The sequence below is a fragment of the Balaenoptera borealis genome (assembly GCF_965194805.1).
Source record: "Balaenoptera borealis genome assembly, chromosome: 19".
Classification (NCBI taxonomy): domain Eukaryota; kingdom Metazoa; phylum Chordata; class Mammalia; order Artiodactyla; family Balaenopteridae; genus Balaenoptera; species Balaenoptera borealis.
The window spans coordinates 53,546,053-53,570,793 of NC_138878.1; the positions used below are offsets into that span (position 1 = coordinate 53,546,053).

The 24,741-nt window shown below is 37.2% G+C and overlaps 2 protein-coding genes across 2 annotated transcripts in view; one reads left to right on the top strand and one right to left on the bottom strand.

The window, feature by feature from the left end:
* ZNF382 (zinc finger protein 382) overlaps window positions 1-70 on the bottom strand; it is a 58,942-nt gene extending 58,872 nt beyond the window's left edge. The window contains exon 1 of the mRNA XM_082367421.1: window positions 7-70. The gene's annotated coding sequence lies outside the window, so the exon portion shown is untranslated. The remainder of the gene's footprint in view (window positions 1-6) is intronic.
* Window positions 71-624: 554 nt separating this feature from the next.
* ZNF529 (zinc finger protein 529) lies at window positions 625-19,845 on the top strand. Its single transcript, XM_082367371.1, has 5 exons — window positions 625-651; window positions 1,739-1,792; window positions 7,836-7,929; window positions 9,169-9,295; window positions 16,642-19,845. Exons 2-5 carry the CDS (start codon window positions 1,779-1,781, stop codon window positions 18,045-18,047), a joined length of 1,641 nt encoding a protein of 546 aa, XP_082223497.1. The 5' UTR covers window positions 625-651; window positions 1,739-1,778; the 3' UTR covers window positions 18,048-19,845.
* Window positions 19,846-24,741: the final 4,896 nt, after the last annotated feature.

Below are 24,741 nucleotides of genomic sequence, written 5' to 3' on the forward strand. Positions count from 1 at the left end.
ACGGACCTGGGGTCCCGCACGTACAGGCCTCAGTGAACTCGCCTGGGCTCTCTCCTGCCCGAAGTCCCTCCGCACGGCTTCAGCCCTTCTTAGCCCGGCCTCCCTCGGCAGAGATTCACGATTTCCGCCCCGGCCCTCCTCTGCCGGGTTCCCAACTCCCTCTTCCCTCCTAGGCCCGGAGCTTCCAATTCTCAGCCAGCCCTACCCTAGCCAGGCTTCTTCCGTTTGCCTCCTCGGCCCGCACCCGGCTTCCGGTTCCCTTTTCTGCCCTCCCCGGCCCAGGTTTGCGATTACTTCCTTGGCTTGGGCTCTCCTTCCTTCCGCGACCTCACCTCGCTCTCAGAGGACCATCACCCGGCTCTTCGGCGTCTGGAAGGACAACCAGCTGCAACCCCTCCACCAAAGGCGTGCGATCATTGCGCCCTGGAATTCCCGGGAGTCTCAGGGCGGGGAGGGGGGTGTCTCTGCAGCTGGTGGGCTCTACGCTCCGCTCTCAAGTCTGGACTTTTTCGGTGTTGGACTACGTTTCCCACAGGCCCCAGAGCCGCCAATGAACTTCGAACTTTGGTTCCCCTTCCGGTGTCGTGGTCGTTATTGAGTTATTCCTGGTGAGTTGAGGTGACCCAGGTTAAGCTGCGGGAGGGGCTGGCGGTGAGGAGGCCTCAAGCTCGCAGAGCGTGGATGGGGCTTGTGGAGCCAGGAGCTTGTGTATGCGTGAGCCGCGGACGACCATACTTGCGGGTGCTACTGTTTGTGACGGCGTCGTTGTTGAGTGTTAGTTCGCGCCTGTGCGTGCGTGAGAGCGAGAGAGCGAGGGCTAGAGTGCGTGTGACGGGGCCCTGGGATAGCGTGACTGGTATCTGATTGGGCTGGTGAGACTGTCAGTGGGGGCGGAGCCTACTGTGTGACCATGGTTAACATGGTGGCGACGAGGGTGTCTGACCGACACTGTGACCGAGTGATCCTGTAACATCTCTGTTGTGACTGACTATAAGTGTGCACGAAGTGGAGTTTTAAAATTTTGTTTTCAATGAGCTTGTTGAAGTTTGGAGTTTTGTTTTTTTCAGCTAGGAGTGTGTAAATTTTTTTTGTACATGTGTGTGTATAAGCTATAACACCATGTCCCCAGTACCCAGCCTCGTACTTTACACAGAGGGGGCATTGGTGAAGTGAGTGTTGCCCATCCAGGTCCAATTGTAGGTTCCATCGTTTCTTGGAATGTGTTTCCCTGGATTCTTTTCTGTCCTCACACCATGTAGCCAGTTGGGTCTAGCTGTAGAGGGATGGCCATCAGAGTGAAAGTCATGAATTTCACTCCTATAATGAAAGTTCCCAATAGAAAAGTACATACTGAATCCTTGGATTAGCATTTAGGCCTGCACTTGCCTTCAAGACAGGCTTCTGGGAAGACATGAGGGGGAGGGCACAGGTGTAGAATCCCTTCGTGGGTTAAACTCCCTTGGATGCATTATGGAGGCCATTTACACCTTTCAGAACTACAGCATTCCCTGAGCTGTGTCCTGTAGACACTGCTGTGAACTTAGATTCCAGCTCTGGGCATAGATGATGCTTACCTTTTTCTCTGATACTGGTAAAAGTCAGCATTCTATTTTCACTCTTACTTCCATCCGCTTGTATTTGTGGTGGGTGATGGGTCATGTCTGATGGTGGACAGTGTGTTCACCACAACTCTTAGCCAGTCCTGAGTCTCACAAGTCCCGTCTTCTTGGTTCTGTAGCTCTGCAAGTTCTGAAGTGGAGAGCATTGCTACTAACTTAATGGCCCATACAAGGTCAGTTCGTGTTTGCTTTTTGTTGTCATACATTTTTGTTTTACAGAGCATAGAATATTTGCTTTCCTTCCTTTAAACTTCCCTACCTAATTGTGACTTATCAATTTTCCTGGTTCTTCTATATAATATCACATCTGCAAATAGTGACAGTTTTGCTTCTTTTCTCATTTGGATGTCTTTTATTTCTTTTTTCTGTTCTCGCTCTCTTTTTTTTTTAACATGTAATTGCTCTGGCTAAGACTTCTAATACTGTATTGAATAAAAGTGGCAAGAGTGGGTATCCTTGTCTTGTTCCTGATCTTGGAGGAAAAGCTGTCAGCTTTTCACCATTAAGTATGGTATTTGCTGTGGACTTGTTATATATGACCTTTGTTATGCTGAGGTATGTTCCCTCTATATCCAGTTTACTGAGAGTTTTTATCATAAATGGATGTTTAATTTTGTCAAATGCTTTTTATGCATCTATTGAGATGATCATGTGTGTTTTATCCCTCATTTTGTTAATATGATGTATCACATTAATTGTTTTGGGGATGGTGAACCATTCTTGCATCCATGGAATAAATCCCACTTGGTCATGGTGTATGATTCTTTTAATGTATTTTTGAATTCAGTTTGCTAATATTTTGTTGAGAATTTTTGAACCTGGGTATGTATTTCTTCTTTTGTTTCTGCAAAAAGAATTACATAAGTTTGCCACATAAGTGAGACAAAGTCACAGTTTTATCACACTTCTAGGCATGTAGGAATAAGTAGAAAGTGCCAGTGGTCACCATGTGATTTGACATATCTAAGTTTTCAAAGCTTTGGGGATTACATAGATATCAAATAAACAATTACCAGGAGAACAAATCATGAATTAAGACTGCTGATCAGAGATTCATGGTTTTTTAAGAAGTGGTGGTTTCTTTCAGAGGACATAGGAATGATCTGGGAAATCCAGGTATCATACAAGACCTCATTATACAAATTACACTTGAAAGGACAGTTTTATAGAAACAGAAATAAATATGCATGTAACTCTCTGTGTTGGACAGAGGAACAAGATAAAGCCTTTTATGCTCAAATTGTCACATATTAGATAGATTCTAGTTATATGTCTGCAGCTTTGTGTAGAGGGCAAGGAGATATATCCTTTCATTTTTGAGAATCTTTGTGACAAATATTATTGAGGAAAAATTGTAATCTCAAGGCTGGACTCTGAAATGAGTTAACATTATAAGAAAGAACAGACCTGAAAATCTCAAATTTCGCTGTAGCACAAAGGTGAAGCATAGAGGGAATTTTTAAAAAATAATGAAACAAGGGATGTGAAATATTCTTTACCATTTCATAAATTAGCAGACAGCTTTTATTAGGTATCATTAGGTGCTTTTTATATGGCATTGAAAATGCTTTATGTCTTTTATTTAATTTGATCCAGACAGCAACACTTTGAGGTAGGTCATGTTGTTATTTCCATTTTACTGATGAGGAAATTAAGGCAGTTAAGTAACTTAGTAAAAGGTTACACAATAACAGCCAAAGATAAGATTTGCAAACTGAATTTTGGATGATAGATTTTATGTTCTTTATCATGATAGTACACAACCTCCAATTATTTTAAAAATCTGATTGTTTGATGAGTAATTCATCAAAATTTTTCCCCCAACATTTAATATGAATCAATGTTATCATTGTTAAATACTGCATAGATATTGCTAACATATAGCTCACCACACTTTAACCTGTTGTCTATCCATAGATATTTAGAATTATCATAAACTACGCTGATGTAGATCATTGTAATAGAATTTTGTCTACTTTTTTATCTGTTACTTAAGGAAAAATTTCCAGAAGTTGCATTTACAGATTAAATATTTATTAAATGCCTGTAATATGCCAATTTTATTCATGTTATTGGTGTGGATATTAGCATTAAAGAGACATAGTTGCTATCCCTTAACTTGTTTATAACTGATCACATAATATAAACTGTGAATAGGACTAAAACTATAGTAGGGTATGATAATGATCATTAAAGAAATTGGATGACATGCATTTGAAGTTGATGAGGAGAGACGTCATGGAGACAAACCCAAGGCTGTTAGGTTTTTACCAACTTACACTAAAGCCATGGATTGTCAGGGTTTACCAAAACCATCCTCAGATTGACGATTTGCTAGGACTCACAAAATCCAGAAAAACTGTTATGCTTGTGTTCATGGTTTATTACAGTCAAAGGATACAGATTAAGATCAGCAAAGAGAAAAGTCCAGGAGAAATTAGATGTGTACTTCCAGTGGAGTCATATAGACAGCACTAAATTCTGCCAGCACCATTTTGTAACAACACATGTGAAGTAGGTCAGGGAAACTCAACTGAGCCTTGATGTCCAGACTCTTTATTGAGAGTGAGTCACACAGTCATGGAGCAACTGTGTGACTAGCTTAGCTGCTTCAGAGGTCAAATTGATACAGTGCATCCCAGGACCCCTGGCCAACAAAAATAGGTGTTTACCATAAATCACATTTATAGCATAAATTATCTGTCTGGCATAGCCCAGATATGCTCTTATCAAGCAGGATATTGTAAGGGCTCAGAGGTTGTCTCCCAGGAGCTGTTCAAGGGCCATTCCTTTCTTTGGAAAGAGCAGAGTTTGGGTACTCCAGATCCACTGAGTTCATTGTTTACTGCACCCATGAGATATCCATGGACATGAATGGATTTAGTTAATAACTTGCATGCTTTAGTAAATTTTGGTAGGTTATAGATTGTTTCTAACTTGCCAGTGAACTACTACCCATGCTCAGATTTCACTCCATAAAGAAGAAATTCTGAACTAAAGAGACAAGAACCAGAGTTAGAACTGTCTTTGTAGTAAGAGGAATATGAGTTCAAAACTCAGCTCTGCCACTTTGTGGGTTTGGTTTTTTTCTTAGACGTAACTTAATGTAAACTATACAAACCATATTCTAAAGCTGGATTGTTTTTAACATTTATGTATATCTATGTAACCATTACACAGCTAAGATATAGCATATTTCCAACACTCCAGGATGCTCCCTTCTGTTTCCTTCCAGTCATTACCAACTTGCCTTTACCCCCAACAAAGGTAACCAATATTCTTTTCACTATTACAATAGATAAGTTTTAACTAATTTGGAAGTTCATATAAATGGAATCGTACATTATGTACTTTTTTTTTTTTTTTTTGCTGTGCTATGTGGCATATGGGATCTTAGTTTCCCAACTAGGGATCGAACCTGCATCCCCTGCAGTGGAAGCACAGAGTCTTAACTACTGGACCGCCAGGGAAGTCCCCATTATGTACATTTTTTTCTGCCCTCTTTTGCTCAGCCTCATGTTTATGAAAATCATCTGCTGTTTGTTCAGTTTTATTCTTAAGTAATCTTCCACTATAGGAATGTATCTCATTTAATTTTTCCCTGCTTCTGTTGATGGATGTTTGGGTTGTTAACAGTTTCAGGACAGTGTAAAGAAATGCAGCTAAAATAATTCTTTTACATACTTTTTGGACGGAAAAACTCATTTCTATTGGGCATATACACAAGAGTGGAATCGCTAAGTCACAGTGTATATGTTTCTTTAGTAGATTGTGTCAAATAGTTGCCCAAAGTAACTGAAATAGTTTACACTCAACAACAAGGGGTTTACAGTTGTAACAGGTGAAAAATGCATAAATTAACTTCTACAGTAGGGGTTAACAAGTTTTTTTTCTGTAAAGGACAGATATTAAATATTTTAGGCTTTGTGGATTACACAGTCTCTGTCACACCTACTCAAGTCTACCATTGTAGCACATAAACAGCTATAGATGATATGTAGCTTTGTTATATTAATCCTGTTTATCACTTTTCATTCTCTTTATTTGAACCCTAAACAGCTATAGATGATATGTAGCTTTGTTATATTAATCCTGTTTATCACTTTTCATTCTCTTTATTTGAACCCGTGGATTCAGATTACCATCTGGATTCATTTCCTTTGCCCAATGCAGCTTTTCTTCTACCTATCTCCTTTGTGTTATTATTGTCAAACATATTACATTTATATATGTTGCAGGCCCAATTATACATGTTATGTGTGTGTATATATATGTATATAATATTTATGTATATGTATACATATATATGAATTACTTCATACAGTTGATTTAAAAATTTTATTTATTTATTTTTGGCTGCGCTGGGTCTTTTGTTGCTGCATGCAGGCTTTCTCTAGTTGCAGCGAGCGGGGGCTACTCTTCGTTGCAGTGCGCAGGCTTCTCATTGCGGTGGCTTCTCTTGTTGCGGAGCACGGGTTCTAGGTGTGCAGGCTTCAGTAGTTGTGGCTCGTGGGCTCTAGAGCACAGGCTTAGTAGTTGTGGCGTACGGGCTTAGTTGCTCCACGGCATGTGGGATCTTCCCAGACCAGGGTTCAAACCCGTGTCCCCTGCATTGGAAGGCGGATTCTTTACCACTGGACCACCAGGGAAGTCCTGGGAACTTTTCATCCATTATTTATTTGAATATATTAAAATGCACCTTTCCTCTTTTCTGTTACATTTATTACAGGTGTGTGCTTAATGGTGTCCAACATTTCTCTGATGCTCTTTTCATTTTTCTTCCTTGTGTTTTCTTCCTTTGTTCTTCAGATTGCATGATCTCTATCACGTTATCTTTAAGTTTTCTAGTACATTTTTTTCTGCCCAGTTCACATCTACAGTTGAGTTACTCTAGTGAAATTTTCATTTAATACTTTTCAACTCCAGAATTTCCATCTAGTGATATTAAATAACTTCTATCTCTTCACTGATGCTTTATTTGTTATGACATTGTGATCATACCTTCATTTACTTTAAGCATGGGTTCCTTTGTTTATTGAACATAGTTATAATGGCTACTTTGACGTCTTTGTTAAATCTGGTTGCTTTCTCACAGGCAGTTTCTGTTGTCTGTTTGGTTTTGGCTTTGGTGTTTTTGGTTTATGGGTTATATTTTCCTATTTCTTCACCTGTCTCTTGTTTGTGGAAAGTAGATATTTTAGATAGTTGTTGTAACTCTGGTACTTTTGTCTACTCCTTCTCCCCAGGCTTGTTATTGTTATTTGCTTTCTTGTTTAGTGACTGGCTAGATTAATGAAGTGAAATCTATCTCCCCCATAGTGTAAATCTCTGATGTTGCTCCTTGGGGTATAGACTTTGCTATTACCACAGTTACCCTTGGATGACAGTGGTTTTGACAGGGCTGTCTTTGAGTGTCTCTTTACCTGACCACACCAAGCTGTTAGGATCCACTGATTGTGACTGATGGCACTATTGCTTTCAGTAATGCTGTGGGGTTACACTGCTTCACAGACTAATGAAATCAAGTCAATGTCTGAGATTTGTTCTGACAATAGGAAGGGCTCCCCAAGTATCTTTCTCTGATCCTTTCTGACAAACTAGCCAGCATACAGTTTAGCATTTATCTCCAATGAATTTTTCAATCTTCTCCCAATAGCCTTTCACCAAAATTTCCACTGTTTTTGTGAATGTCCTTACCCTTGAACTTCTTCACACTCTGTTGCAAATGAAGGCAGTTCCTTTGGAGAGGGCTCTGGAGGGGATTGGTCAGCAGTCCTAGGTTTCAACTTGCCTCTCGTGGCATGGAACTCCTGCCCTATGAGCCAAGGCAAAGACAGTTGGAACCCCAGTATTCTCAGCAGTGCCACACCCAAGGTACAGCCTACAATTCTTGTGTGGCTACTAGGCAGAAGAAAATTTCCATTCCTTCGTTGCATTTGCCTGAGCAACAGGTAGCTGGGGGCAGAATGAGAAATGCTGATGTTCTACTCCCAGGAAGATAGTTATCTGACTGGGAACAGGGCTTGAGTGGTGAGGAAGTTTGTGTCCTTGGCTGTACTAGTTTGCAATGGAATCTTTTTCTCACTAGGATGGGATGGACAAGGAATGGTGCAGGTTAGATTAAGATACTGCAGACTTTCACAGTTCTTAATAAGTTTTAGTAGATTTACAAATGTTTCTTCATTTGCTCTATGTTTTTATATATAATTTTACCAGTTTCAATGGGGAGCATGTCGGTGGAGCTCCTCATGCTGTCATACCAGAAGTGGAATTCCCTGATCAATTCTTTACAGTTCTAACCATGGACCATGTAAGTTGCTATTTCTCTCTCCTTTGTGAACATTTCATTTGTCTGAATCTTCCCAGAAAGCAGACCTAAGAGCCTGCCCCACATCCCCATAAAAATCCCCATTTTCACTTTCTAGTGAGAGTTGGAGTCAAACAGCACACTGTACCTCCTATGTGCCTATCTATTCTCCAAATAATGTTCAACATTCCTATGTGTTCAGTGTTTTGTTCAGAGCAGCTATAGGGTAGAAATGGAATCCCTAGATGGAGGCATTTACCAGCCTTTTTCATACTCTTGGGTAGAGAAAAAGAGCAAATGGATCCATTTGATGACATATGGGCAAAGTCTGTACTTCTGAACAGACCTATTTTTCCAGGTAGACTGGATTTGATGTTGACTAGTCTCAGTCAGACATAAATAGTAGATTACTGTAGATTTCAGAATTGGAGGAGATCTTATCCAACTTATGTCTAAATATAATTAAGGCTGATATATTTCCACCAAGCAGACTACTCTGTAGCCACTAAAAAGCATTTAATAAATAATTTTTCATTAGAAGTTATAATTCTTATATATTGTGAAATGGTGATTAACAGTGATGAACTTGGGGTTTTAAGAAATTTTAAAATATTGTTCATATCCCATTTTCGAAGCTAGATATTTTTCCTTTACAAAGAGGAACGAGGATGTAGAAATTCACTATTATTGATAATTCATTCAGCAGGCATGTAGCATGCAGCGTTCATGTATACACTATTTCTTTTAATTTGTAAACTGATTATTTTATTTCCAGACGTGCTTATCTAAGAAATCCCATAGCATGCAGGAAGATTTCTCTGAATCAAAAGGATTCTTTAAAGATCTGTAGATAGTCTGGTTTGGAAGCATTAATTTCCTTACTTCCTATACCATAGGCTTCTACCCCTGGCCAATGTACTTACTATTAGACCCCTTCCTGTAATGCAATTCTTTTTCTTTTTTTTTTAAATTTATATTATTGAAGTATAGTTGATTTACAATGTTGTGTTAATTTCTGTTGTACAGCAAAGTGATTCAGTTATACAGATATATATTCTTTTTCATATTCTTTTTCATTATGGTTTATTACAGGATATTGAATATAGTTCCCTGTGCTATACAGTAGTCCCTTGTTGTTTATCCATTCTATATATAATAGTTTAATTCAATTCTTTATTTCTTACCTTTTACTCAAAAATGTTTCCTTCAATTTTACTTATAATATGTGGTTTGTTGTTTCAGGAATTGGTGACATTCAGGGATGTGGTCATCAGCTTCTCTGAGGAGGAATGGGAGTATCTGGATTCTGCTCAGAGGGACTTGTACTGGGATGTGATGATGGAAAATTACAGCAACTTGGTCTCACTGGGTAAATTTAGCTGTTTACATAATTTAGAATATGTTCTATAGAATATCAGTTGACATTCAGTGAAACTCAAAGCTATCTTTTAAGAAACTAGATGAATTTCTTCTCCCAGTTTCCAAAGGCATGGATTGAGCATGGTGTTGGAGATGACAACTCCATTAAGCATCTTCCTCATTCTTCATGTAATTTCTATGAAGTCCCTTCTCAGTCTCTTATAATTTCTACCTTCATTTATTTTTGGCTGTGTTGGGTCTTTGTTGCTGCGTGTAGGCTTTCTCTAGTTGCGGTGAGTGGGGACTACTTTTCAGTGCAGTGCACATGCTTCCCATTGCTGTGGCTTCTCTTATTGCGGAGCACGGGCTCTAGGCACGCAGGCTTCAGTAGTTGTGGCACGAGGGCTCAGTAGTTGTGGCTCACAGGCTGTAGAGCGCAGGCTCAGTAGTTGTGGCACATGGGTTTAGTTGCTCCGTGGCATGTGGGATCTTCCCAGAACAGGGCTCGAACCCGTGTCTCCTGCATTGGCAGGTGGATTCTTAACCACTGCACCACTAGGGAAGTCCTTGGATTTGACTTCTAGGATACATACACTGTATCCTTTGAGATATCTATTATATTGTGTTTGAGCCCAGAATTGCTAAAATTTCTTTATTACTTTCTTACCCACCTTCTGGGAGAACAGCTAAGATACTGTGTCCTGAGTTGTTATGATTATTAAAAGAATTTGTATAATTTATATTGTTACATTGGCAAATAGAAGTCATATTCATTGCCTGACACAAGTGTTGTCTTACACCTGCTATGGGGTTAAAGAACTTTGCATTTAACGTTAAGTCAGTATTCCAGCAAGGACCTTTTAATGTTTTAGAAAGCTCCTTGTTTTCCTCTCAGCTCACATAGTTCTTGCCTTGTACCAGGCCCTGATTTAAGCCCTTTTAATATACTGAGTTATTTAATTCTACAACCCTATGGCATAAATACTACTTGCATTATTGTTCTTTGAAGAGATTGCTAAGACAAAGAGTATTTAGGCTACCCCTCCAGGGTTACATAGCTAGTGTCAGAAGCAGGTTTTCTTACCCAAGCAGTCTGGCACCACAGTTGATATTCTTAGCTGTTACAACATACTGCCTCTCAAGGCAAAGAGATAGCATGGGTTTAAATAAAAGAAGACACTTCTTTACCTATCTGGTAAAGTATTTATACAGCTAGCCATTAACAGTCAAAGACTATGATGGGCTAAAGTATACTAAACCAATGAAAATCAACAAATCCATAATGATACATAAATAAGAGGTCAGAAAATTTATACTCTCTTTATACTTTGTAATTCTATGGTCACTCTAAGGTGAATGTTCTTTCAATCTTCTCATATTTCTCTTCTCTGAAGTCTTTCATTTCAACCTCATTTATTAAAAACTTAACCAATTCTCAAAAGTGTTTTTTAGAATTGGTTCTGATTCTTATATATTTCTGTATATTATGTTACATTTCTTTGTTGTAAGCAGGGTGTTCCATTTCTAAGCCAGTTTTGACTACCTTATTAGTAGAAGGGAAGTTGCCCTGGAGGGTTACAAGGGATGTGACAAGTAAACAGGGCTATGTGAGTGAGGACTTGATGAAGCAAGGAAAGCCATCACCAGAGTAAAAAGCCCAGCCTGTCCAAGAGGAGGTTGGCCCCTGTGATGTTTTGGGGAAACTCCCTTTAAACCCCTATGGGAAAAAAGCCTGATACTTGGGGAAGAAAATTAAGATCTTTCCCAATTCGACCAACATTTCCTCTAGTTCCTCTTGTATTTAGACTTACATAAATGTCTTCACTGACAAAAAAATCTTGGTCATTTATATAATCAACACTTAATCAGTGTCTACAGTAAGATAGATATTGTGTTAGCCCTATAAGTACAATGGTAAGAAAGACCAATACAGATCTTAATGTCATGGAACTAACATACTAGTAAGTGAGATATATAATAAATAGGTAAATAGATGATTAGAAGATATATCATGGATAGTGATATGTGCTATGAAGAAAAGTAAGCAAAATAAAGGGATGAAGAATGATGGAACTAATTCAGATATTATGGTCAGAAAGGGATCTCTGTGGTCCTATTTTAGCATTCTATGAATATACAGTTCCTCATCAACAATTCACTTAATGCTTTTTACAGTTGAAAACCTTCATTTAAATCAGTGTTGTACTAAGTCCAACATTCCTTCTAATACATTTAATTAGTTACCCTCATGCTACTTGATAAACTTGAAATCTAATGGAAAAGGCAGCAAGTGTTTGGTTATACTCTTTATATGATTGTAACTAATTAGCCACCTCAAATGGTGCACTTGAAATTTTCTGACCTCTTATTTATGTATCATTATGGATTTGTTGATTTTCATTGGTTTAGTATACTTTAGCCCATCACAGTCTTTGATTGTTGATGCCTAGCTATATAAATACTAATTCCTTATGGATTTTTGTGTACCTTTGACTTGATTCTTTATTCTTTGAATTTACTAATGCTTTCTGAAGCTTTCCCAGGCTCACCCTATACCCTCCCTATCCCAGACCAAACACCTGAATTGGTTAAAAGTGAGTTCTTCTGGTCTTCCATGTTTTATGTGTTTTGTTCCTTTTAAAAAAATTAATACTAGCTATAAATTTTTAGTTGTTTAGTTAATGTTTTAGTACACAAAGTACTTTTCACCCTCTTTTGATTCTTGTATTGTCAAAATGGTGGTCTCCTTCGATGATTTCTGTGTCTTTTTGTTATGATTCATTAATATTATAAAACATTCTTGCTTCTGTCACAACAGTCAAGGGCACATCTTCTACCTTCCCTGCTCCAGGTCATGACTCAGATATTTACTTTAGGAGCCCTGGTTCATTACCTGGTTTATTGCCACAACCTGGGCAATAGGCATGCTTATGATTTTTTGTTTCATGGAAGGTAAGTCTTTGACAATTTTATCTCTTTCTAGCAAATTGTTCTTTTTTCAACTTTTATGGCTTCTGGGGTTTTCAGTATTTATTTACCTAGAAAATAATTCATAAGTCAACATTTTCAAATTGATTGGCATACGAGTCTTATAACATTTAAAAAATACCCTCTGTGATGGTTCTTTCACTTGTCATTTACTTTTTTTTTTAAATAGATCTTTATTGGAGTATAATTGCTTCACAATACTGTGTTAGTTTCTGTTGTACACCAAAGTGAATCAGCCATATGCATACATATGTCCCCATATTCCCTCCCTCTTGAGCCTCCCTCCCATCCTCCCTATCCCACCCCTCTAGGTCATCACAAAGCACAGAGCTGATCTCTCTGTGCTATGCTGCTGCTTCCCACTAGCTAACTACTTTACATTCTGTAGTGTATATATGTCGATGCTACTCTCTCACTTTGCCCCAGCTTCCCCCTCCCACCCCGTGTCCTCAAGTCCATTCTCTATGTCTCCATCTTTATTCCTGCCCTGCAACTAGGTTCATCAATACCATTTTTTTTTTTTTTAGATTCCGTGTATATGTGTTAGAATACGGTATTTGTTTTTCTCTTTCTGACTTACTTCACTCTGTATGACAGACTCTAGGTCCATCCACCTCACTACAAATAACTCAATTTCGTTTCTTTTTATGGCTGAGTAATATTCCATTGTATATATGTGCCACATCTTCTTTATCCATTCGTTTGTCGATGGACATTTAGGTTGGTTCCATGTCCTGGCTATTGTAAATAGTGCTGCAATGAACGTTGTGGTACATGTCTCTTTTTGAATTATGCTTTTCTCAGGGTATATGCCTAGTAGTGGGATTGCTGGGTCATATGGTAGTTCTATTTTTAGTTTTTTAAGGAACCTCCATACTGTTTTCCATAGTGGTTGTTTCAATTTACATTCCCACCAACAGTGCAGGAGGGTTCTCTTTTCACCAAACCCTTTCCAGCATTTATTGTTTCTAGATTGTTTGAGAATAGCCATTCTGACTGGCATGAGGTGATACCTCATTGTAGTGTTTTTTTTTTTTTTTTTTTAAAGCAATCCCTCCAGGACATTCTTTTTGTTTTTATTAATTAATTTTTTTTTTTTTATTTTTGGCTGTGTTGGTCTTCGTTTCTGTGCGAGGGCTTTCTCTAGCTGCGGCAAGCGGGGGCCACTCTTCATCGCGGTGCGCGGGCCTCTCACTATCGCAGCCTCTCTTGTTGTGGAGCACAGGCTCCAGACGTGCAGGCTCAGTAATTGTGGCTCATGGGCCCAGTTGCTCCACGGCACGTGGGATCTTCCCAGACCAGGGCTTGAACCCACATTCCCCGCATTGGCAGGCAGACTCTCACCCACTGCGCCACCAGGGAAGCCCTCATTGTAGTTTTGATTTGCATTTCTCTAATAATTAGTGATGTTGAGCAGCTTTTCATGTGCCTCTTGGCCATCTGTATGTCTTCCTTGGTGAAATGTCTATTTAGGTCTTCCATCCATTTTTTAATTGGATTGTTTGTTTTTTTTGATATTGAGTTCCGTGAGCTGTTTGTATATTTTGGAGCTTAATCCTTTGTCTGTTGTTTCATTTGCAAATATTTTCTCCTATTCTGAGGGTTGTCTTTGTGTCTTGTTTATGGTTTCCTTTGCTGTGCAAAAGCTTTTAAGTTTAATTAAGTCCCATTTGTTTATTTTTGTTTTTATTTCAGTTACTCTAGGAGGTGGGACAAAAAAGATCTTGCTGTGGTTTGTGTCAAAGAGTGTTTTTTGTATGTTTTCCTCTAAGAGTTTTATAGTGTCTGGTCTTACATTTAGGTCTTTAATCCATTTGGAGTTTATTTTTGTGTATGGTGTTAGGGAGTGTTCTAATTTCATTCTTTTACATGTAGCTGTCCAGTTTTCCCAGCACCACTTACTGAAGAGGCTGTCCTTTCTCCATTGTATGTTCTTGCCTCCCTTGTTGTAAATTAGATGACAATATGTGCGTCGGTTTATCTCTGGGCATTCTATCCTGTTCCATTGATCTGTTTTTCTGTTTTTGTGCCAGTACCATACTGTCTTGATTACTGTAGCTTTGTGGTATAGTTTGAAGTCGGGGAGCCTGATTCCTCCAGCTCTGTTTTTCTTTCTCAAGATTGCTTTGGCTATTCGGGTCTTTTGTGTTTCCATACGAATTGTAAAATTTTTTGTTCTTATTCTGTGAGGAATACCACTAGGAGTTTGATGGGGATTGCACTGAATCTGTAGATTGCTTTGGGTAGTATAGTCATTTTCACAGTATTGATTCTTCCAATCCAAGAACATGGTATATTTCTCCAACTGTTTATGTCATCTTTGATTTCTTTCACTTTTTATATTTGTTGATTATATTCTTTATATGTTCTCTAACTCATCACATTCTGATTCTATATTTATTGAATTCTCCTCTCAACTTTTCTTTAGGTCACTTTGTTCTTTTCTGTCTTCTTGAGTGGAATGTATACATTGGTTTTCATTCTTTCATTTTTATCAATATAAGTGTTTAAATCCTTACTTTCTATGTGACTAATGTTGAGTTTCATAGATTTTTAATGTGCAATATTTTCAACGCCACCAGTCCCTGAAAGTTTTGTAATTTCAGTTACATTTCCACAATAACTAAACAGTTATTTGATAGAAAGTTTCTTCATTTCTAAGTGGAAGTACTTTTAGTTTACTGATACTGGCATTCATTTATGATTTTATTGTTTCAGTCAAATAATGGTGTTTGCATTATTTCACCTTAATTATACATAATTCAGTCACAGGAAATTATTTTTGCCTTTTATCATGCAATGTATATCAGTCACTTTGGATTTTCCTTAGGTTGTTCCCTCATCTGATTGCCAATCTCCAGCTAGGTCCAAGAGATCTTTTGTTACAAAGTGCCTTACACTCTTGCCCACCTCCACCACCTTTTACATACCATTCTGTTACCAAATTCTCCTTTTCAGCCACAGGTTTACTCAGAATTGCATAAGCTTTAAAATATGGGAAATACCTATTATAATATCTAAAACATTCTGATACTTTTTTAGGCAATATAGCAGTGGTTAGCTTTGAGAATAGGAAAATGGAAAGGAATACCTGGGAAAGAGCATAAAGGAAAACATTTAAATATAGACTAGGATTTCAGGACGATAGATGAATAATAGTGAAAATGTTACTGAAGAGAGGTAAATAAAACACCATCTTTATTGGGATGAAGAAACTTATGGTTTTGCATAGGAGGAAATTAACAGCAGTGATGGAGACAGTATGCGTAGGTGGAGAGGCAATTGGAAAACAATCATTTATAAACACTATTATATATATGAATGTATCTTACTATATTATAAATTTCATGTATATAAATTTATATATATAAAATCACTAGTGTAGTGTGAGGTTTTAAAGGCATGGAGATTCTTATAGTTATATAATTATTTTGATAATTGTGTTCTCCAGTGACTTATTTTTGTAATATTGGCTTTTATTCTCACATTGCTTTCAACCAGTGATTTGCTTTTCCTGTAATTGTAAACTACTATTTACAAGACCTTGGGGCTTGCTATTCAGTGGCACATAGAAGAATGATTTTATTTTTCCTTTTGGAGTTTAATAAGGAAATAAACAGTATGATAACAGAGAAAATTACAGATTACACAATTGAAAAAATGGGTATGAGGGCAAGGAACTAGATATTGGAATAGAGACATAGATATGAACTTACTTAGAGTCAGCTAGTACATCATTTCAGAGGGTGGTAACTTTTAGACCCAGACAACGAAAAGGAGGTAGTATATAAGGATTCCATTTCTGAGAAATGAAATATCTTGTGGGTATCTCTAAATGATAGGAAATGTGGTTTGATGCAGAAGGTGAAAATGATTAGGGGATAATGGATTAAAATGTTGTTTTACAAGCAGCACCCTGTTATCGATGGTAAAGTATTGGGATTATATTGTAAAAGAAAAAAAGAAAAGTATCAGAAAACTGTTAGTATGTATCGATAATCAAATTTTGATCTGTATTTGCAGTATCTCTACAAGATACTGATGACTAAATTCCACATCTATAGGTGTTGATTCAGTTTATCTGGATTAGTTCATGAACATCAGTACTTGACAAGCTTACTAGGTGATGATCAACACCAAAATTTCAGACCCACTGACTTAATCCATTTCTCTTAGCACAAACCTCACAACCTTATGTTATACTCTTATCATTCTCTGAGTTCTCTTTACCTTTCCTCAAACTTCATAACAGTATTTTAATCATTCACTTATACTGTGAATTATTTTCAGTTTTTCTCCTGTGCACTTCATAACTATTTTATCTTCGTGACACATGAAAAAAGAAATTGTTTTTTCCCTTTCTTTCAGACTTGGAATCCAAGTATGACAAAAAGACTTTATCTACAGAGAAGGACATTATTGAAAAAAATGATTCTCAGTGGGAAGTAATAGAAAGTAGTAAATTAGTTGGCCTTGAGAACTCCATTGTCAGAAATGATTGGCAAAGCAAAAGGAAGATTGAAGTACAAAGACCTGAAGTGGGATATTTCAGTCAAATGAAAATCATCTCTGAAAAAGTGCCCAATTACAAAAATCATAAATCTCTTACATTACATCAGAGAATTCATGATAGTGAGAAGCCCTGTAAGGAATATGGGAAGGTCCTTAGTTGTGACTTAAACTTTGATGAATATGAGAAAATATATACTAGTGAGAAAACCTCTGAATGTAGTAGATATTGGAAAACCTTTGGAGTAGATGACCCACATACCCTACAACTGAATATTCATACTGGTGTGAAACCTTGTAAATGTATGGAATGTGGGAATGCATTTAGTTTTTATGAAGACCGTAGTGTACACTGTGATGATCAGAAGTGCTATAAATGTAAGCAATATGGAAGGATTTTTAGAAGGATTGAAAAAATCACTCCACTTCAAAGAATTCATGATGGTGAGAAACCCTATGAATGCACTTTCTGTAGGAAATCGTTTAGAGTGCATGCACAACTTACTAGACATCAGAAAATCCATACTGATGAGAAACCTTACAAATGTATGGAATGTGGCAAGGACTTTAGATTTCATTCACAACTGACTGAACATCAGAGAATTCATACTGGTGAGAAGCCATACAAATGTATACAATGTGAGAAGGTCTTTAGAATTAGTTCACAGCTTACTGAACATCAGAGAATTCATACTGGTGAGAAACCTTATGCATGTAAAGAATGTGGGAAGACTTTTGGAGTCTGTCGAGAACTTGCTCGACATCAGAGAATTCATAGTGGTAAGAAACCCTATGAATGCAAAGCATGTGGAAAGGTCTTTAGAAACAGTTCATCCCTGACTAGACATCAGAGAATTCATACTGGTGAGAAACCATATAAATGTAAGGAATGTGGGAAAGCTTTTGGAGTAGGTAGTGAACTTACTCGACATCAGAGGATTCACAGTGGTCAGAAACCTTATGAATGTAAAGCGTGTGGAAAGTTCTTTAGACTTACTTCAGCCCTTATTCAACATCAGAGAATTCATAGTGGTGAGAAACCTTATGAATGTAAGGTATGTGGGAAGGCCTTTAGACACAGTTCGGCCCTTACTGAACATCAGAGAATTCATACTGGAGAGAAACCTTATGAATGCAAGGCATGTGGGAAGGCCTTTAGACATAGTTCATCCTTTACAAAACATCAGAGAATTCATAATAGTAAGAAACCCTATGAATGTAAGGAATGTGGGAATGCCTTTAGAGTGGGCAGGCAACTTACTTGATATTGAACAAGTTGTACTGGTGAGAAGACTTTTGAATGAAAGACATATATAAAGCCCATTTGTTTCTGAGTTTCATTGGAAAAATCTGTGTATTTAAGTAGAAGTTATCGCAGAGATTCTACCTCTCTTAAATCTATTTCCAGACTTTATGGCCACTCTAAAACTAGAATTATTCATTCATAAGTGATATATACTTTCAGCTTTGTTCAATATCACCAAATATTTCTCCTTTTTATATCAATTAACGTTCTGAATATCTGTTTATGTAGGATGATGCCTATCAATCCATTTCTTAAATGCATGGGAAATGTATTTCCCTAATTATTAATTATTTGAGTTATTTTCATATGAGTTTCTTGTCCAGGGATGTTTTGCTTACAGTTACTTTTGGTGTTTGTGTTTTTGTTCTTTTGCCTATTTATCGTTTTTGGCTTAGTGATTTGTAATATTGCTCAAATATATCTTTTGCATTCTAATTTTTTGCTTGTTTTATATGGCATACTTATCTTCTCCAGAGAGTTAGAACCCCCAGATACTATGTGGTTTTAAAGTTTTGTGGTCCTGCAAGGTGTTTGTGTAGATTTGTTTTGTTTTGTTTTCTCTTGATTTTGTTCTAATGGTAGATGTTTTAACTTTTCCATTGTCATCAAATGTTTGAATTCTTTTTGAATTTCTATTTTGTTTTGACACAACAGATTTCCCTAAATACCTTTTGCAACACAATTCCTTTAAGGAGGCTTTTCACCTCTAGGCAGTACCAGTGGGCATCCAAATGAAATGAGCATTTTAAATATTTCATAAAATATTCTAACCCAATCTTATCAGTCTCTTAAATTTGTTACGCAGCTTTAAAAGTAGGAGAAAATCTACAGCTATTGCAATGATTATAAACTGGTCACTAAAATTAAGAGGGTTTACAACGCTGCTATTACCATGGCTTCAATTGGGTTTTGTATCTATTTATAATTTTCCTTTTTATTCCGTTCAGTGTTGTCTTACTGTGTTTTGGCAGTTGGAAAATCAGTAGACCTTTGATTTTAGCAATCTTCCCTGACTCAGGAAAAACAAAGAGACAACAACAAAAAATGAGACAGTTAATAAGGTTGCAAATCTTAGCTACTCCTCACCTCTTTCTTACGACAGTTGACCTGGTTATATAATCAAAGTGATCAAAAGCCACTGGTTATTAATTTTTATAAGAAAATTTACCTATTATATTTACATACATTTACATCACTGTCATTCATTAGATTTTAATTTTTGAGATTGGTGTCTTGCCCAGTTTTGCATGATCAGCAGTAGTAAGTAAGGTGTTTTCTCATTGGGTATACTGAGCTATGTTTTCTTTACATATTCCTTATTAGTAATTTATTTAAGTTAGCAGTTATTAAAAGTATGTAACTGATAGATCATTCATGTCCTACAGAGTAAAAGAATGGGTCTCTGTTGTTACCCTTTTTATTAGGATACCTGCTGTTTCATATCTTTGAAATAGTTCAATTGTATTATAATTATTAATGTTGTTATTAATAGCTCACTCTACTTACTGAGCTGTCATGTGACCACACTGCTGATTTGCTCTTCTATCCTACTCTATCTGGTTATTCTGAGTTACCATCAATGCTGATTAATTTCCCTCGTCTTGCGTAGTACTCCAGAGCTACTTGCCCTACACTTCTTTGTGTGTTTTTAATATTTTTTGCTTGCTCGAACAAATTAAAACAATGAGCTATCCAAACCTTATATATGGACTTAAAATTAATGACAGAAATAAAATAACCATGTGGCTTGACACTTATTTTTTGAATCATTAATGAATAAATGAAAAAAAATACAACACATCCTCAACACATCCACAACATTTTTCTTTGAATTTTGTTATGAACTCCTGTCATTTCACAGACTGCTAATCTGATAAACCAAAATGTAACTTTTGGTACTTTTTCTGGTACTTTTTCTTGGTGCTCAAATTGATAAAATTTATTCCTTTCCATTTTCATTTGCTCCTTTATCCTTTCCACATTTTCTCTAGCCTACTTGGAAGCTTTGGGTTCTTTCCCCAAATACAAGGGGATGTTCCAGACCTATCCTGTTTATTGCTGTCCTGACCATAAAATTAGCTACTGCAAAGAAGGGATTCTGGTTCAATTTAATGGTGAAGAATTCTAATTAATAAATTTAAAGGGAATGAGGGAAATAGGAAATCACCATAATAATAGTGGTAATTATATACAAAATCCATTGATGGATGGTAAGAGTTGAAGGTGAAAGTATAAGGAAAAAATGGGATATTAGAATTGTCTCAAAGTATCTCTCCCAAGTATTTAATTACAAAGATAAGACATTGCACACACCCCTTTAACCAAATAATCACCAACAGTGAGACATTGGCATCAAGGTGATGCACTAAGAAGGGCAAACGCTTGGGTAGTATTCTCACCAAAACATGCATAACTATTTTCTAATAATGAGGGAACTGCAGGCAAACCCAAAATGAATACCCTTTTGTAAAATAACTTGCCCAATACTCCAAAAGTTCATAACTTTTCTAGGTCATAAAAGGCAAGGGAACTAAATACAATGCTGGATTGTGGATTCAATTTTTGGAACATTAGCAGAGAAAACTTGATGAAATTCAATTAAACCTGTCATTTGATTGATAGTATTGTTCCCAATGTCAATGTCCTGGTTTTGATCATTATACTACAGTAGTGTAAAATGTTAGTATTAGGCAAACTGGGAGAAGGGCATATGGAAGCTCTGTAGTCCTCTTGCAATTCTTTTTTTTTTTTTTCTTGCAATTCTTAAGAATAGAATTTTTTTTTTTTAATACTCTGTTTCCAGTCAAAATGGGAATAATAGAGGCAGGATTTACCTTCCTGCCTAAAATAACAAAACGCTAGATAAAATATGAGAAATAAAGGTTTTCAGACATTGGACACCAGGCGACACAATGGTAATGCCTAAGAAAGTATAAACAAATGTGATCCATACACTTGACCCAGCTTACTGCCTAGAGAGCATTTCCACATCTCAGCACTGTAAGGGGGAATACAAGGGGAGCTTTGTAATCTCCCTAAGTAGACAAGATGGAGCTGAGAGTGCAGGGAGGCAGTGATGGCTAGAGTCTGCAGGGCAGAGTATTAAGCCAAGTTCTAATCAGTGCATGGGATCAAGGAAACCACGTGAGGACAGCAAAAGAAATGCTTAAGAGCACAGGTAATCCTTGGAGCTCACACAGAGCCAGGGATAGTTTGTGTCCCCACCAGCAAGAGTGGTAAACCTCATAATTTATAGGGCACTGGTTAGATTACTCAAAAAGCTATTGCCTCAGTAGAGAGGCAAGTTAGCACTAGATTAAGGCTTTCCTAGTCCCACCTAGCAGAGCTTAAAGCAAATCTTGAACAAATTGTTTCCAGGTAACATAAGTATATTACAGAACAAAGTTTGAGTATATTTATAGAAATGCAAAAATACCAAGCACATTGAAGGTAACTTTCATAATGTCTGTAGTAAAGAAATTTTACCAGAAGTGTAAATAAGCAGGCATACATGACTATAATGCGAAAAATCAATAGAAACACAACCAGAACTAGAAATGACAAAAACAGACTTTGTATTTGATAATAGATACTGACAATACAAAAGTCATAACTATATTCTACATATCCAACAAGGAAGAGAGATTGATCATGTTAAGTACCAATGTGGAAAATATTTAAAAGACCCAAACAAATATAGAGGTAAAAACAACAATGTCTGAGACATAAAAATACAGTTGCTAGGATTAATAGATTAAACATTGCAAAAGCAAGCATTAGTAAACTTGAAGACATAGCAATAAAAACTATATAAGTTGAAACAGAGAAAAACAGACTGAGAAAATATGAGTATCAGAGAGCTGTACGACAACTTCAACTAGCCTAATTACGTGTAATTGAGATCCCTAGAAGAGAGGAAAAAGAATGGGCAGGGGACAAAAAAATAATTGAAGAAATAATGGCTGAGGGACTTCCCTGGTGGTGCAGTGGTTAAGAATCTGCCTGCCAATGCAGGGGAGACGGGTTCAAGCCCTGGTCCGGGAAGATCCCACATGCTGTGGAGCAACTAAGCCCATACACCAGAACTACTGAGCCTGCACTTTGGAACCTGTGAGCCACAACTACTGAGCCCACATGCCATAACTACTGAAGCCCATGCACCCTAGAGCCCATGCTCTGAAACGAGAAGCCACTGCAACGAGAAGTCCACACACCACAATGAAGAGCAGCCCCCGGTCACCACAACTAGAGAAAGCCCACGTGCAGCAACGAAGACCCAATGCAGCCAAAAATAAATCAATAAATTAATTAATTTTTAAAAATAATGGCTGAAAACTTTCCAAATTTCATGAAAATTATAAACCCACAGGTCCATGAAGTTCAACCTATCCCAATCACAAGAAACATGGGGGACAGGGGGTATTACTCCAAGGGAATCATAACGAAATTGATTAAAATCCATGCCAAAGAGAAAATCTTAGAAGCAGGGAGGGGGAGAAATATCCTGTATGTGCAAAAGAGCAAAGATAAGAAACCATACTTCTAGACATGATGGAGTAAACACATTTTGCCCTATTACTCTCCACTTATTAGACTTAAAATCCATGGAAAAAATACATGAAATAAACTTAAGAAGAATCTGAAAGTTGGAGTAATGAAGGCCCAACTCTATTGACCTTGGGATTCGAGTAACAACCCAGCCCAGTGGTGAGTTCCCTGGCGGAAGACTGGATGTTTTGTTGTTTTTGTCTTCCCATATATTCCTATCTGAGCACCAGAGACTTGAAATTAGAAATACCACCAGGTGCAAACAACTACCAAAACACCAAACAATAACAAAAAAATAAAACACCCAAGGTATGCTTGCTTTTCCTATACAAAGGGCTGAGAAGGTTGCTGCCCTGCAGAACAATACCCTGTTGACAATGCCAACTCTACATTAGCTGAACATTTTAAAAATGCCAATCTTTCACACTATTGTGCACAACAGCTAGCAGCACCATCCTCCCTTCTTGCCAGTAAGCATCTGCAGAGGCCTTGTGTGTTCACAGCCTAAGATCCCAGCCCAGCAGTAATGCCTCTTCTCCCAAGCAATGGGCATATGCAGATGCTGTGTGTGTGAGCAGAGACCTGACTGCCATCCTGGCCCATCAATAATGGACATCTATAAAGATCGTGTATGTGAGTAGAGCATGGACTGCCAACCTAGCCCAAGAACCATGAAGCACACCTCATTTCCTGGCTGGCAGACGCATTAAGAGGGTGTAAGTACAACTGGGGCATTGACTACTGTTGCGACTTGGCACTTACTGGGTGGTGTTCCTCCCCTTACTATCTGACAGGCATTTACAGGGGCAATATGTGAATTATCACTCCAATGAAGCAGTAACAAAGGTCCTTTCCCTTTCCAGCCAGTGGGGGCTCCAAATACTATGTATGTAAACAGAGCCATGATTAAATTCCAGCTTATCAACAAGTAACAAGATTTACATAGGAATCAGAGTGTCTTAAGATTATAACCCAAATCATTGGGGTACAGTCAAAACTTACTCATCCTAGCAAGAACAAGGAATATTCAACTTGAATGAAAAAAGACCAAAACAAAACAAAAAAACCCGAGATGACAAAGATGTTGGAATTATAAGGATTTTAAAGTTACTATATAAAAATGCCCAAATAAACACGGAATGCACATAAAAACAGAGCTCCAAAATACATGAAGCAAAAATTGACTATTTCACAATAGGTAGAGCCTTCAAAGTCAGTTTCAATATCAGCTAGAACAACTAGGTAGTTGGGCAACAAGAAAATAAAGACTTGAACAAACTATGAATCACTTAAATAATAGGCATCAATAGAAACTCCACCCAATAAGAGCAAAATACACATTGTTTTCAAGCATACACATGTAAAACATTCTCCAGGATAAAACACACTGAGACATGAAACAAATCTTAATAAATTTAAAAGGATTAAAGTCATACAAAGTATATACTTCAGTCACATGATATTAAATTAGAAATCCAAGAAATTTGAGAAATTCACAGATATTTGGAAATTAAACACATTACTAATTAACCCTAAGGGTCAAACAAAAAAATAAGGAAAATTAGAAAAATATTTTCAGATGAAAATGAACCTAATGAGATGCATATAAAGCAGCACACAGAGGTAAATTTATAGCTGTAAATGCTTATATTTTAAAAAAGAAAAGAGAAAAAAAAATCTCAAATCAGTAACCTAACTTTGCAGCTTAAGAAGCTAGGAGGAAAAACCTAAAACAAGAAGGAAGAAGGAAATAATAAGGAATAGATGAGAAATAAATGGATGAGACAATAGAAAAAATATATAAATGAAACCAAAATTTGTTTCTTTAAAAGATCAACAAGGGACTTCCCAGGTGATCCAGCAGTTTAGACTCTGTGCAGGGGGCGCAGGTTTGATCCCTGGTTGGGGAACTAAGATCCCACATGCCGCAGTCAAAAAATTTTTAAAAATCAAGTAAAAGATCAACAAAATGACAAATATTTGGCTAAAACCACAATGAAAATAAAAAGGGAGAAGGTACTAAAATCCAGAATGAAAAAGAGGGCTTAACTGCCAACCTCACAGAAATATAAAGTATAATAAGGAAATGCTATGAATACCTGTAT